This window comes from Myxocyprinus asiaticus, chromosome 13 (assembly GCF_019703515.2).
Source record: "Myxocyprinus asiaticus isolate MX2 ecotype Aquarium Trade chromosome 13, UBuf_Myxa_2, whole genome shotgun sequence".
Classification (NCBI taxonomy): Eukaryota; Metazoa; Chordata; class Actinopteri; order Cypriniformes; family Catostomidae; genus Myxocyprinus; species Myxocyprinus asiaticus.
In genome coordinates, this window is record NC_059356.1 from 11,496,399 (window position 1) to 11,508,823 (window position 12,425).

General features: G+C 34.9%; 1 protein-coding gene across 2 annotated transcripts; it reads right to left on the minus strand.

The window, feature by feature from the left end:
- Positions 1-4,027: 4,027 nt before the first annotated feature.
- LOC127450923 (protein crumbs homolog 3-like) lies at positions 4,028-12,425 on the minus strand. 2 transcript variants are annotated; one of them, XM_051715398.1, is made up of 4 exons: positions 11,973-12,425; positions 11,198-11,321; positions 6,026-6,066; positions 4,028-5,330 (listed from the first exon to the last, which is right to left on the minus strand). In XM_051715398.1, exons 2-4 carry the CDS (start codon positions 11,265-11,267, stop codon positions 5,121-5,123), a joined length of 321 nt encoding a protein of 106 aa, XP_051571358.1. In that variant the 5' UTR covers positions 11,268-11,321; positions 11,973-12,425; the 3' UTR covers positions 4,028-5,120. The 2 variants fall into 2 exon arrangements, with proteins under 2 accessions (XP_051571358.1, XP_051571357.1); XM_051715397.1 differs by having other exon boundaries at positions 11,198-11,398.

Sequence of the window (12,425 nt, forward strand, 5' to 3'; positions counted from 1 at the left end):
TGCTTTCTTGTTTGTTTGTTTTTTTAATAATTAGAAGTCACATAGATTTGTATAAAAGTTTATTTTACATTATCGTAAAGTTAATTTCGTGTTTCTTGATATCATCACTTTAGCATCAAAGTCCTTTTCAAAGCAAGTCAGTCATCTTTGGAATGCTCCCGGGCAGATATTTTCTATGGATGCAAAAGGCAGGAAAGTACAGCTCTTATCCACATGAATGAGGAAAGACCGAAATCTCCAAAACAGTTGGTCAAGATCAAAATCAAAGAACATATTTCAGATCAGCAGTAAAATCTGACTAAAACAATCATTAATTGTGTATCCTTCAAAACGCAAAAAACACCCCCGCTATTTTTCAAGCTGGTTCAGCTAATGCACATGTGCATTTTCAAGCTGACTGACAGATGATGTCTGGATCTAAACGGTAATTGGCTCTTTTACCTGGAAGGCAAGACTTCCTTTTCTACATCCGCCATATTGATTCCAATTTCTTCCAGTCATTTTAATACAATGCTTCATCTGTGGCTAAATAGGCTGTGATGAGCATGTTTACATGCATGTACTTACACCGTTTATGCTTAAGCCGACAACGTGTGGTCATAAACGGTTTAAGCATAAACCGATCAACACAGGTAGTGTAGTGTAAACACCTATTCTGACGTTCTTACCGGTTTATCCAATGTGCGCATTGCTGTTTACATTTTGATGTCAAAAGCAGAAAATAATCTGTTGATTTCAAATCTTAAGGAAATGCTTTTACATGAGATTTGATATAATCAAGTTATTCCCTGCTTTTGACATGAAAATGTGAAGAGGCATGTGCACAACACTTGCACACATTGGATAAACTCGTGAGATCATCGGGAAAACATATTTTTTTTACGTGAAATTAGGGTGAATTGCAAAAATCTACCTGTGTTCATCGGTTTATGCTTAAGCCATTTATGACCTTACCCTGATAAAGGAAAACATTTTACTCTGTTTACTTTATCACACACTTTGTCTGCTTTTTAAAAGGATAGTTCACCCAAAAATAAAATTCACCCTCATGCTATCCCAGATGTGTATGACTTTCTTTCTTCTACTGAACACATACAAAGTTTTTAGAAGAATATCTCAGCTCTGTAAATCCATACAATGTATGCAAGTGAATGGTGACCAGAAGCTCCAAAAGCACATAAAGGCATCCATGTCTTCAGAAGCTTTATGATAGGTGTGGTTGAGAAACAGATCAATATTTAATTCCTTTTTTTACTATAAATCTCTGCCTTTCAGCTCCAACCAGTAGATGGCGATATGCACAAAGAATGCAAATTTCCAAAAAACAAAAGAAGAATGTGGAAGTAAAAGTGGAGATCTATAGTAAAAACAGATTTAAATATTGATTTGTTTCTCACCCACACCTATCATATTGCTTCTGAATACATGGATTAAACCACTGGAGTCGTATGGATTACTTTCATACTAACTTTATGTGCTTTTTTTGAGCTTCAAAGTTCTGGCCACCATTCACTTGTATTGTATGGACCTACAGAGCTGAGATGTTCTTCTCTAACTCTTCATTTGTGTTCAGCAGAAGAAAGTAAGTCATACACATCTGGGATGGCATGAGGGTGATGATGTAATATTTGGGTGAAATATCCCTTTAAGCATAATCGGTGCAAGAATGTGCATGTTCCAAAATTTTTCCATGATCTTTCCAGTTGTTTGTGATTACTGGAGAAGTATTAATTTATTTGTTATCATTCAAATTCAGGCTGATTTGAATCATTTATACCAAATTCAAGCAGACGATGAATCATTCAGACCAATTTGTGAATCCATTTGATGGATTTTTTGAAAAGAACTGGCTCAAAAGAACAATTCCCTCACAACATGGACCTCACATTTAAATCTACACAGAAGCATTACAGCCAATTAAAGTGATAGTTAACCCAGAAATGAAAATTCCCTCATCATTTACTCACCCTCATGCCATCCCAGATGTGTTTGACTTTATTTCTTTTGCAGAATAAAAATGAAGATTTTTAGAAGAATATTTCAGCTCTGTAGGTCCATACAATGCAAGTGAATGGTGACCAGAACTTTGAAGCTCCAAAAAGCACATAAAGTCATCATAAAAGTAATCCAGTCTTCAGAAGCAATCCAACAGGTTTTGGGTGAGAACAAACCAAAATATACCTCCTTTTCCACTGTACATCTTGCCATCGCAGTCTCTAGGCACGATCATGATTTCAAGCTGGATTGCGCTTCCTAGTTCTTGACGCATGCGCAGAGTGCTAGATGGTGCTAGGAAGTGTAATCCAGCTTGAAATCAAGCCATGCCAAGTAGACTGCTGATGTCAATATTTATAGTGATAAAGGAGTTATATTTTGGTCTGTTCTCACCTAAAACCAATTGGATTGCTTCAGAAGACATTGATTTAACCACTGGAGTCTTATGTATTACTTTTATTCTGCCTTTATGTGATATTTGGACCTTCAAAGTTCTGGTCATCATTTACTTGCATTGAATGGAACTACAGAGCACAAATATTCTTCTAGAAATCTTCATTTGTGTTCAGCAAAAGAAAGTCATACACATCTGAAATGGCATGAGGGTGAAGAAATGATGTGAGAATTTTAATTTTTAGGTGAAATATCCCTTTAAATATTGTAGAGCAGAGAATTATTAGAAAATGTATGTTTAGTATAAAACTTCCATGACTTTCAAGACTTGATTTTTCAAGGCCTGAAAAAAACTATTTTAAAATTTTCTGATATTTCCATGTTTTCCACGACTGTGGAAATCATGTAGTGTGCTTTGCTAATGAAAGAAAAAAAAAAGAAAAAACTGCCTGAAAGATTCAGCTACCACTAGAGAGCACTGTTTCTAAAAACAAGTTATTGAAAAGGCATGTTTCTTAAAAGTAGTCCTGGTAAAAAGGTCTTGCATTGTTCTTGTGTCCGAGTATCAGCTTGTTCTTGGCAAGCAATATTGTGAGGTACAGCTTCAAGCAATCCCATCCAATTGCTATGCTTCCTAAAACACCACTCTTGCAGACCCAGTTTTACAAGTATCAGCAGTCATATGCACAGGACATGTAATAGAAATTAGACCAGGTTGATTAATCGACTGATATTGGACTATTTGAGATTATCGGCATTAGTTGATAGCTTTGCCCACTTGCCTGATTTACAGAAATGATTCTCCATAGTGTCAGCTCCAAAATATGCCAACAGTCTTGTCAATGGAGAGTGCACATTTTCTGTTTTCCAATATATATATTTATTTTTTTTATTTTGAGTACATAATGGTAAAATAAGTTGAAATGTTGTGTACATCATATTTTCTATCATTAAATTGTATTAAACATTATGTAGGCCTATCTATCGACATTATATCAGCCAGAATCACTCAACCACTAACTGAAATGCCATAAAATTTCCAGTTGCATATTCAGAGATCTTCAAAATGGTGATTTGTTTTTTTATTTAGCGATAATTTCTTAATATTTTTAGAACATAAATATGAACTGCAGTAACGGATACAATAGTATGATCATATTTACAGTGCTGTGTTAAATGAATATCCTCAGACACATAGCCTTACATTTAAAATTAGATGCAGGCTTTTTTTTCTTTTTTTTTTTTTATGTAAACATTCACGTTTTGATAAAATATTAAAAAAGGTTTCCCATGTCCAATTCATTGTTACATACACTGATCATATTTCTGGACAATTAGTATTAGATTAATTATATTTCGATAAATATAACTGGGGCAAATCATGCCAAATGCAGCTTCTGAAATAATCTGTGTGATTTCAACAAACAAACCAGATATGACAGTAAAGACGTCCAATACTGTGAGCAACTGGATATCAAAATAAGTATTAAACTTGAAGTGTGTCATTTCTGCACTCCTTTCAAACAGGTAGTCCAGCCCTAAACTCACGCCATTGGTTGAGCCAATGCAGTTAAGTCCAAACAAGTTGGGCTGCTCAAACAAACAAATAGCAATTCCATTTTATGTCACTAACGGCAAATAAATTACACACTTTACTTTTACATATATCTTAACATTACATACAAATATCAGAGTTTGCATTTGTAAAGCAACCAATTAAACAGAATACAAGAATTGTAGCATTCAGAGAATAGCTACTAATCTGAAATAAGAATGAAATGTCGATGCTAGAGATGAAAGAACAGTATGAGCAGATCTGTCAGCAAAAGCATTCATCCTGTTATCCAAATGATGTCTGCTGGTCCAGAGTAAGTCAGTCCACAGATTTGAATGCCAAAATGTCCATGTGATTCTACCATGCAGGTGTGGTCTTTCTCTGTTTAAAGGAGTAGTTCAAAATGAAATTTCTACTATAATTTACTAAACTTTATGTTGGTCCAAACCTGTATGACTTTTGCAAAACACGAAAGAAGACATTTTAATGAATATTCCGGTCTGTCTTTTTAATACAAAGGCAGTATGTATTATTATTATGTAGTAAAGCACTATGAGAGAAAAGCTAAAACAAGGCAAGTTCTCACATGAACACACGAGCCACTGTTAAAAAGCTTCTCTCATGCACGCGCAACGGACGTCAAGATTTTCACTAAAAAGTGACTGAAATTTCAGGTTGTTTCTCACAAAAACCTATCATCTGCTTTCAGAAGACTTGGAATATGACACACGAGTTGCATGGAATACTTTTAAGATACCTTTGGGTACTTTTTAAAGCGAGTCACTATCAAGTGCTTTTGTATTGACAAGCTCAACCGAAATATTCATTAAAAAAAAAAAAGAAAAAAAGAAAGTCAAATGGGTTTGGAACAACATGAGGGTGAGTAAATGGCAACAGAATTTTCCTTTTTGGGTGAACTATTCCTTTAATGTAGTGGTTTCTTCTAGTAAATATTTGGTCCAAAAATATGCACTATGAAACATATTGCCTTTACAGAGGATCAGGTTTCCTTCAAGTTTTCAAACTCACTTTGTTTTGCCCAAACATTAGGCTAAATTTTTGCCTTGCCCCTTCAGAGAAGGTGCTTTGTTCATGTTTATCTGAAATGGAGTCATTATTATCATGTGCTTCAGGGTAATCATAAAAAAAAAAAAAAAAAAAAAAAGAAAAAAGTGCGTCAAATCAGTCTCTCCTCCTTGGGTAGTTTGAGGGCATCTGGCGTCTCAACGCTGCATACTCCTGTCTGCTCCTCCGCACTGGGTCGATAAGTCCCCTCTGTCTGTCTCTTCTTTTTGACAACGCAGAACAGAAATACCAGAACTGCTGTCAAAATAGCCAACACTCCCAGGACAACAGTTGGCACTACAATGGCCACAGTGTTGGGGCCCTGGACAAAGAAGAGTAGAAACATTAATCAACCAAACCACTGGCTTGATCCAGATCAGATATTTCCAAAACAGGCACACAGGTGACATGTTTTAATTCCAAGGTATGTAGTGAATTTTTGATACAAATATTTTAGATCTCAAATTAGCTCTTAGCATTGTCCAGTTGAAAAGGATATTGGCCATGATTACATACAGTTGGGTCCAAATGTCTGAGACCACAAGTGAAAAAATTTTCCCATTACAATATAATGTATGTAATATAATGTACATACATTTTTCAAAAAAAAAAAAAAAACAAATTCTCCAGTTTTTAGTATGTTCCTCTTTTGCTTTAATGACAGCATGCACTCGATGTGCCATGTACAGTACAAAGGAGTTAACATGATCAATGTCACAAATTTGCTGCTATTTGATTAATGGTGTATAGAAATAGCACAGAATCTTAAATACTTAATAATATCATAACTTCTGTTTATTTAAAAAAAAAAAAAAAGAAAAGAAATTCAAAATTCTAAAACTTTCTTTTTTATTGCCAGGATAAAATGAGAGAAAAAAAAATCCATGTGGTCTCAGACTTTTGGACCCCACTGAATTTATCCCAGAAATAAACAGATATTGATCTATGACAGTTTATCCCTTCATGCCAATATGGAGAAAAGGTAAACACTACTACACCATGAAAATCTCTACTTACTTGACTTGGAGTTGTAGTGTTGCTAGACATTGTGGTGTTCTCTGCAAAAAGAAAACAGGACTATGGATGGGCATCACCAGCCACCTCACGATTCGATATATATTGCGATACATCACAATATCATGATCAGATTTTGATTTTGCTTTTATTTTGGGGTATATTTCAGTTATAATGTCCATTTTGCTTACATACAGTATGAACAAAATGATCTTTCTGCTAATGCTGTTATTCATTATACTGGGGACTTTCTAACTTGTTAAATTACGGACATATCAATTTTGCAAATTTTATTTTATCATTCGTTTTTCATCATTTTGGTGACATTTTAGCTTTTTTTTTTATATATAGTCCATGTAGTACATCAATAAATATGATGTACTGAATTTGCATATATTATATTGCATATATACAGTATATTGTTACATGTTTGTTGTTTACATACCTAATTTGTACTACTAAGAAGTATTGACTTAGATATGTAGAACAAGTGCTAAAACAGTACTGTCTCTTTAAGAACAGCGGTAGGGGCTTTGACAGTAGTGTTTGTTTGGTCGAATGGCTTCTTTACAGTATTCATGCTATGTGTGATTAGAATTAAATGTTTCTTTTGTTGTTTTTGATAATAACTGTGACTGTACAGAACAAAAAGGATATTAAAAAGAGACATTATTAAACAACAAATGGTTTGCTTGGACTCACATCACACAGAAAGAGTCAAAACTTTTACTCTCAGCACGCAGTGAAAAGATCTCGGTGCTGAACTTCTATGCCACTCAAACACTGGTGAGTGAAGTCTACAAAATTTACCAGCCAGTGGCTAATCACAGACATTTTTCGTAGCATATGGGAAGTATTTACGCACATATGATTGTAGGGGATTGCAGATAGAAAGATAGTGCGATCTTGGCATTTTAAGAATCGACATCGAGATCGAAACAAATGAAGAACATGTGAGAGAGGTCCAGCATGTCCGTCAGAGAAATCGTGAATCCTGCAGGATCAGTTTCAGTCTCTTTCGTGCCACTGAAGCGTCTCTGACTGCACTGAAAATATCACAATATATCACGATACATGGATCTAAGTATCGATACAAATCGTGAGAAAGGGTATCGCGATATATCGATATTTGGTTGTATCGATCTAATAATCGAATAATAATTCGAATCTACAGATTATGAATTATGGCATTTTGCTCTTCATGCTGTAACATGAGCTTTGGGCAACTGGTCTCTTAGAATCACGTTACTATAACTACATTTTTGCAAAATTATTTTTTCGTGGCTCATTGTGTGTATTGCGTTAGTTTCCTGGTAAAATAAACAATAGAAGTGCTACAACAACGATACCTTTTATTCCCTTTAACCCAAATCACAAGTAAAATGGAAGATAATCAGTTCATAAACACGTACTTTTCGGCCTGTTGATGGCTCATCTCGGGGGCAATTGAGCTGGATGATATATCAAATCTTCACAACATATTTGCAAGATGTTAATGTGCTTTTTATTTGGGCATTAAGTTTCCTTAAAACTGTGTCATCAGACAAGTTTTTCACGATCCCTTCTTGTCTCAAAACTCGTATGTGAAAGCATTATAAATGTTCTGTTTTTTTTTTTGTTTTTTTCTCCCCAATTTGGAATGGCCAATTCCCAATGCGCTCTAAGTCCTCGTGGTGGCATACTGACTGGCCTCAATCCGGGTGGCGGAGAACATATCTCAGTTGCCTCTGTGTTGGAGACAGTCAATCTAAGCATCTTATCACGTGTCTTGTTGATCGCATTACCGCGGAGACCTAGCGCATGAGGAGGCTTCACGTTATTCTCCGCGGCATCCACGCACAAATCACCACGAACCCCACTGAGAGCGAGAACCACATTATAGGAGGTTACCCCATGTGACTCTACCCACTCTAGCAACCGGGCCAACTGGTTGCTTGGGAAGCCTGACTGGAGTCACTCAGCACGCCCTGGATTCGAACCCGTGACTCCAGGTGTGGTAGTCAGTGTCTTAACTCGCTGAGATACCCAGGCCCCCCAGTTCAGTTCGGTTTTATTATTTATCCCTTGGGGAAATTTCATTTGCACAAGTGTCAGATTAAAAACATCCCATACAAATGGTAAGTGCCATTGGAGGTGGTAAGTTTTATGCATTTCTGTTCAAACTGTCTGTTTCAATAAATAAATTCAAGTCCCATCGTGGCATATTGTTTTGATGTATTTTCCCAGTGAAGTGCCTTTGTGTGCGCAGCTTTCTTTAGCGTCTTGACATACAGTATTTACTAATGAAACAGAAACTTGGGGCCGAAAATGCGGAAGAGTTCTTCCCTTTTTTAAAATAGCCAACAGTTCATATCGCAGCCCGGCAAAGCCATACACATACTCCTCTTCCAACGAAATGGTGTTGCCTCTCGTGCCAAAACTAAACTCAGAATCGACTCACTTTTCTACTGACTTGAGAACAAAAAGATGATGTAACTGACTATGTTACTACATAACCAGCTCATAAACAAACAGTGCTTTGCAGTCTTTGTTTACGGGTCATATTTTAATATTCAAAGTAATTTTCAATTTGACATCTTTATGGTTTTTGACCTGCTTTTTATGTAAAAAAAAAACTAAATCATATCAATCATTTCACCTCCTTACACATATGGTATTTCTAAATAATAATTTTAGACGGACAGGGAAATGGAAGAGGTTGGAGTTTACGAGTCTTATGGGTTGAGAACATATTTTAACATCCAAAGTAATTTAATTCAGTGTCTTTATGCCATCATGGGCTGTTTTTAACAGCATGATCAGAAGTTATTAAAATATAATGAATAAAACTCTTTAAGAAAATAAGACACAGCCATTCATTTATGGTACACTAAAAAAAATGTTTTGACGATTTTTAAAATGTATGCATTTCAATTTCAGAACAAAATTCTATCAAATTCAATTGTGTAATGTTTAACAAAAAAACAAAAATTTTTTTTTTTTACCATTCAATTAAATTTGATGGAATTTTGTTATAAAATTGAAATGCGTAAATCATAAAAAATAAAAAGTAAAAAAATTGTGTGTATGTCTGAAGAAAATGTTATTTTAGATGGATGGGAAAAACAGAGAGGCTGGAGTAAGCTAGTACAAGATCACAAAATATCAATGTTTTGATTCACAACACTAAAAGAACAGGTTTAGAATTTTGTCAAGTAATGAACAGTAATATTTACCTACAAATATTTAACATGTATTGTTCTATTTAATAACAATTATTTTAACTCTTCCTTGTGATTGTTTATAGAAAAACTGTTAGATTAAATAGCTTCTCTGAATTATCTTTTCAATCAAATTTCACAGGGAAAAGGCTGTGAATTATTGAAATAAGGTTTTGTGAGGAGCAAAGTATATGAAGAGGTGCCTCATACAGCCTAAATTCTGTAAGCAACAACAATCCCTAACACCCCTAATCGTATCAGAGTTTGCCAACTTGGTTAAATCTCAAGTTTTGATACACATGATCACTGCATTGACAAGCCACAGTGTGTATAGTGTTGTTTTGAAATGTTCAGAGCACAAGCAATGGTACAAACTGTTGACTTAGCTTCAGACTAAATATTACACTTGCACAGTCATCATTAAAAGTAATGTTTACACCTCAATAAAGCTATCACAGCACAAAGAGTGAGAGACTGGGAGGATTCAAATGAAATGGCAAACATTTTTAATCATTTACAGGAGTAAATAATCCCCCAAGGACGAAAATTTGTGGAGATAACTTTCAAAGAGGACAAGAACTTGTGCAGGATTAATAATGAAATATGAGGGGGAAAAGTAAAAAATAAATAAAATGAAAAATAAGATACAATTAAAATAGCCCGTTGCAGCATATGCAAAGTACTTTCCCCACAAGTCAAATAAAACAGATAATCAAATCAGTAGTAGAAGAAAGAAATAAGATGACTTCCAGAAATTTAGAATAATAAAATTTTGAAGAATTAATGGAACCTTAATCAAATAAAAAAAACTACACATGCAACCTCACACATATACAATGACAATACAATTATTTTAACATTTTAATTGGTGTAAATTACTAGTAAAAGTACTATCGCGATTTATAAACATTGTAAAAAATGTACGGTACAATACCAGACGCTTTGGCTGCCAGTAAATAAAATGGTGACCATGTGTTAGGCTTTACAGGATGTAATTTTGATGCCTGTACAGTATATTTTACAGTTCCCCACCGTTTATATTATTATATGATATAACTATTCCCATAAAATATAATGAAATATAATGGGTCATGCAGGGACTTCTGGGAACACCAGATTATTAATTTTTATTTTTAATTAATTAATTTTACTTTACCGTAAAAAGTACATGTATTTTCTTTTTAAACATAATACACATTTTTACCTTTAATTATACGGCTAAATAATTATAATATATATATATATATAAATGGTAAAATTACAAGTATTGTCTTGTTAAATATATTATAATTTTTTTCTTATGTTAAGGTAACTGCCCGTTAACCAATTAATATTTTTTTTTACTGTAGCATTTAAATTATTTTACTGACATTTTTTTACAGTGAATGCTTTACAATTTGAAAAATACATATACAGCATATCACTGTGTTTTTTGCATTACAGTAATGAAACTGAGAATTTATGGATAAAAATATTAAGATGAGGGCTGGAAAGTTTGTGCTTAATTGTCATGAAAATAATGTCACTATGCAAAAAAAATAATAAAATAAAATAAAACAAAAATCTTATTAGTCCAAAAAAGGCTTCATTTTCTTTTGAGCAAAATATAACTGCTTATTTCTTCCTTTTGATTTTGAGGGGAAACATGACCTGGACACGTTCAACAAACTTTCTTTACGTTTATATCTTAAACTGGGAGTTATGTATTAATTTTATGACCTTCCAACAACACCCTAAATGTTCCTGCAGGAATCTGGCATGTTTGAGCTTGTCTAAAGTGTTCCAGACACAATCTAAAGGGTTTGTTACTCAGCTCTTGTGTTGTGTCTGCTTGCTGCTTGGATTAATCTGATGTAACTTTATTTAGCTGTTTGAATGCAGTGACCTTTAAAGGGGATTAATAATACGGATACTCTCCTCTGGAATACAAAGTTCAGTTTCGGACATGGCAGTGGATGTGGAGCGGGTGACTCACCCTCGGTCAACGCATTCCTGAGAAGCAGAGGCAGAAGACTCCCTGCCAACAGCCCAACCTGCCTTAACATCTCCGGGATGGAGTCAATCTGCACCCCTACCCTCAACCAGAAGGGGCTGATGCTCTGGGTAGGGTGAATCAGAGGTAATCAATAAATCATGTCCCAGATCAAAGGAACAGAATTAGTCATTCTCTGGCAAGCTGCATAAAAATAAAAAAATAAAAAAAGAGAGAGAAAAAAAACTTAAGATCTCAAGCTGCTTTGCCAGTTTGATCGTTTTGGCTGTTTATAACAGACAACAACTGACTATATATTAAACAGGATTCTTATTTTATTGGTAAGTATCTTTATATAGAGAGATAGATTGTTTAACTCACAAATCTAGTTGAAAGAACTGTCTGTACTGGCATACACTGATTTAAATAGCTGAAAACCTTTCAAAAATGGTTTAAAAAATGCATAATAGAAAAAGTTTTTTTTTTTATATTTATATATATATATATATATATATTGTGCACTAATCTGATTCTGATTCTAAATTATTCCTAACTAAGCTTTGCTTTGCTTTGCTTTTGAAGAAAATGCCACCATGTAGCTTCAGTGTGTTTTGAGTTTCTTTCTTTCACAAAATCTGATCACTGATAATCAAGTAATGGAATTTAGATTTTAAACGTTAATCTTCATTCAGTGCACGACACACACATTCCTTCCACCTTATCTGGGTTAAGAAAACTATCATCCACAAAAACAGTTAAAGACATGAAGAAAACATACCTGTGTGCCCACTTTCGTGATCCACGATGTTATCCGGACAGGCTTTCTTCCGCCTCACCTCACCGGTGAAACACAGCGTTTAAACCGAAACCACCGCGACACTCCAGTTTCTTACTGATACTCCGCTTATAATAAAACATTATCCTTCAAGATCCTGCGCCGCTTTCAAAAGTGAGTTTGTGCGTTTGGTGTGTTGAGTGATCGCTCCTCTGTTGAAGGCTTTTTCTTCCGTCTAAATTCCCATCGCCGATCACATGGTTGAGTGTCGCGTTACAACACCTGAGTCCCACCTGTGGCGCGAGACAAACGCGCTATTGTGCGCAAAAATCCACCTGCGCACTGGAGCGATGCGCAGACTCATTTCCTTTCTCAGATCTGGACAGTGAATAGTTATCATTATCTTAAGCATCGTACTCCAGGCCCGGTTCTACGAGGGTGTTAGAGCACCCTCAG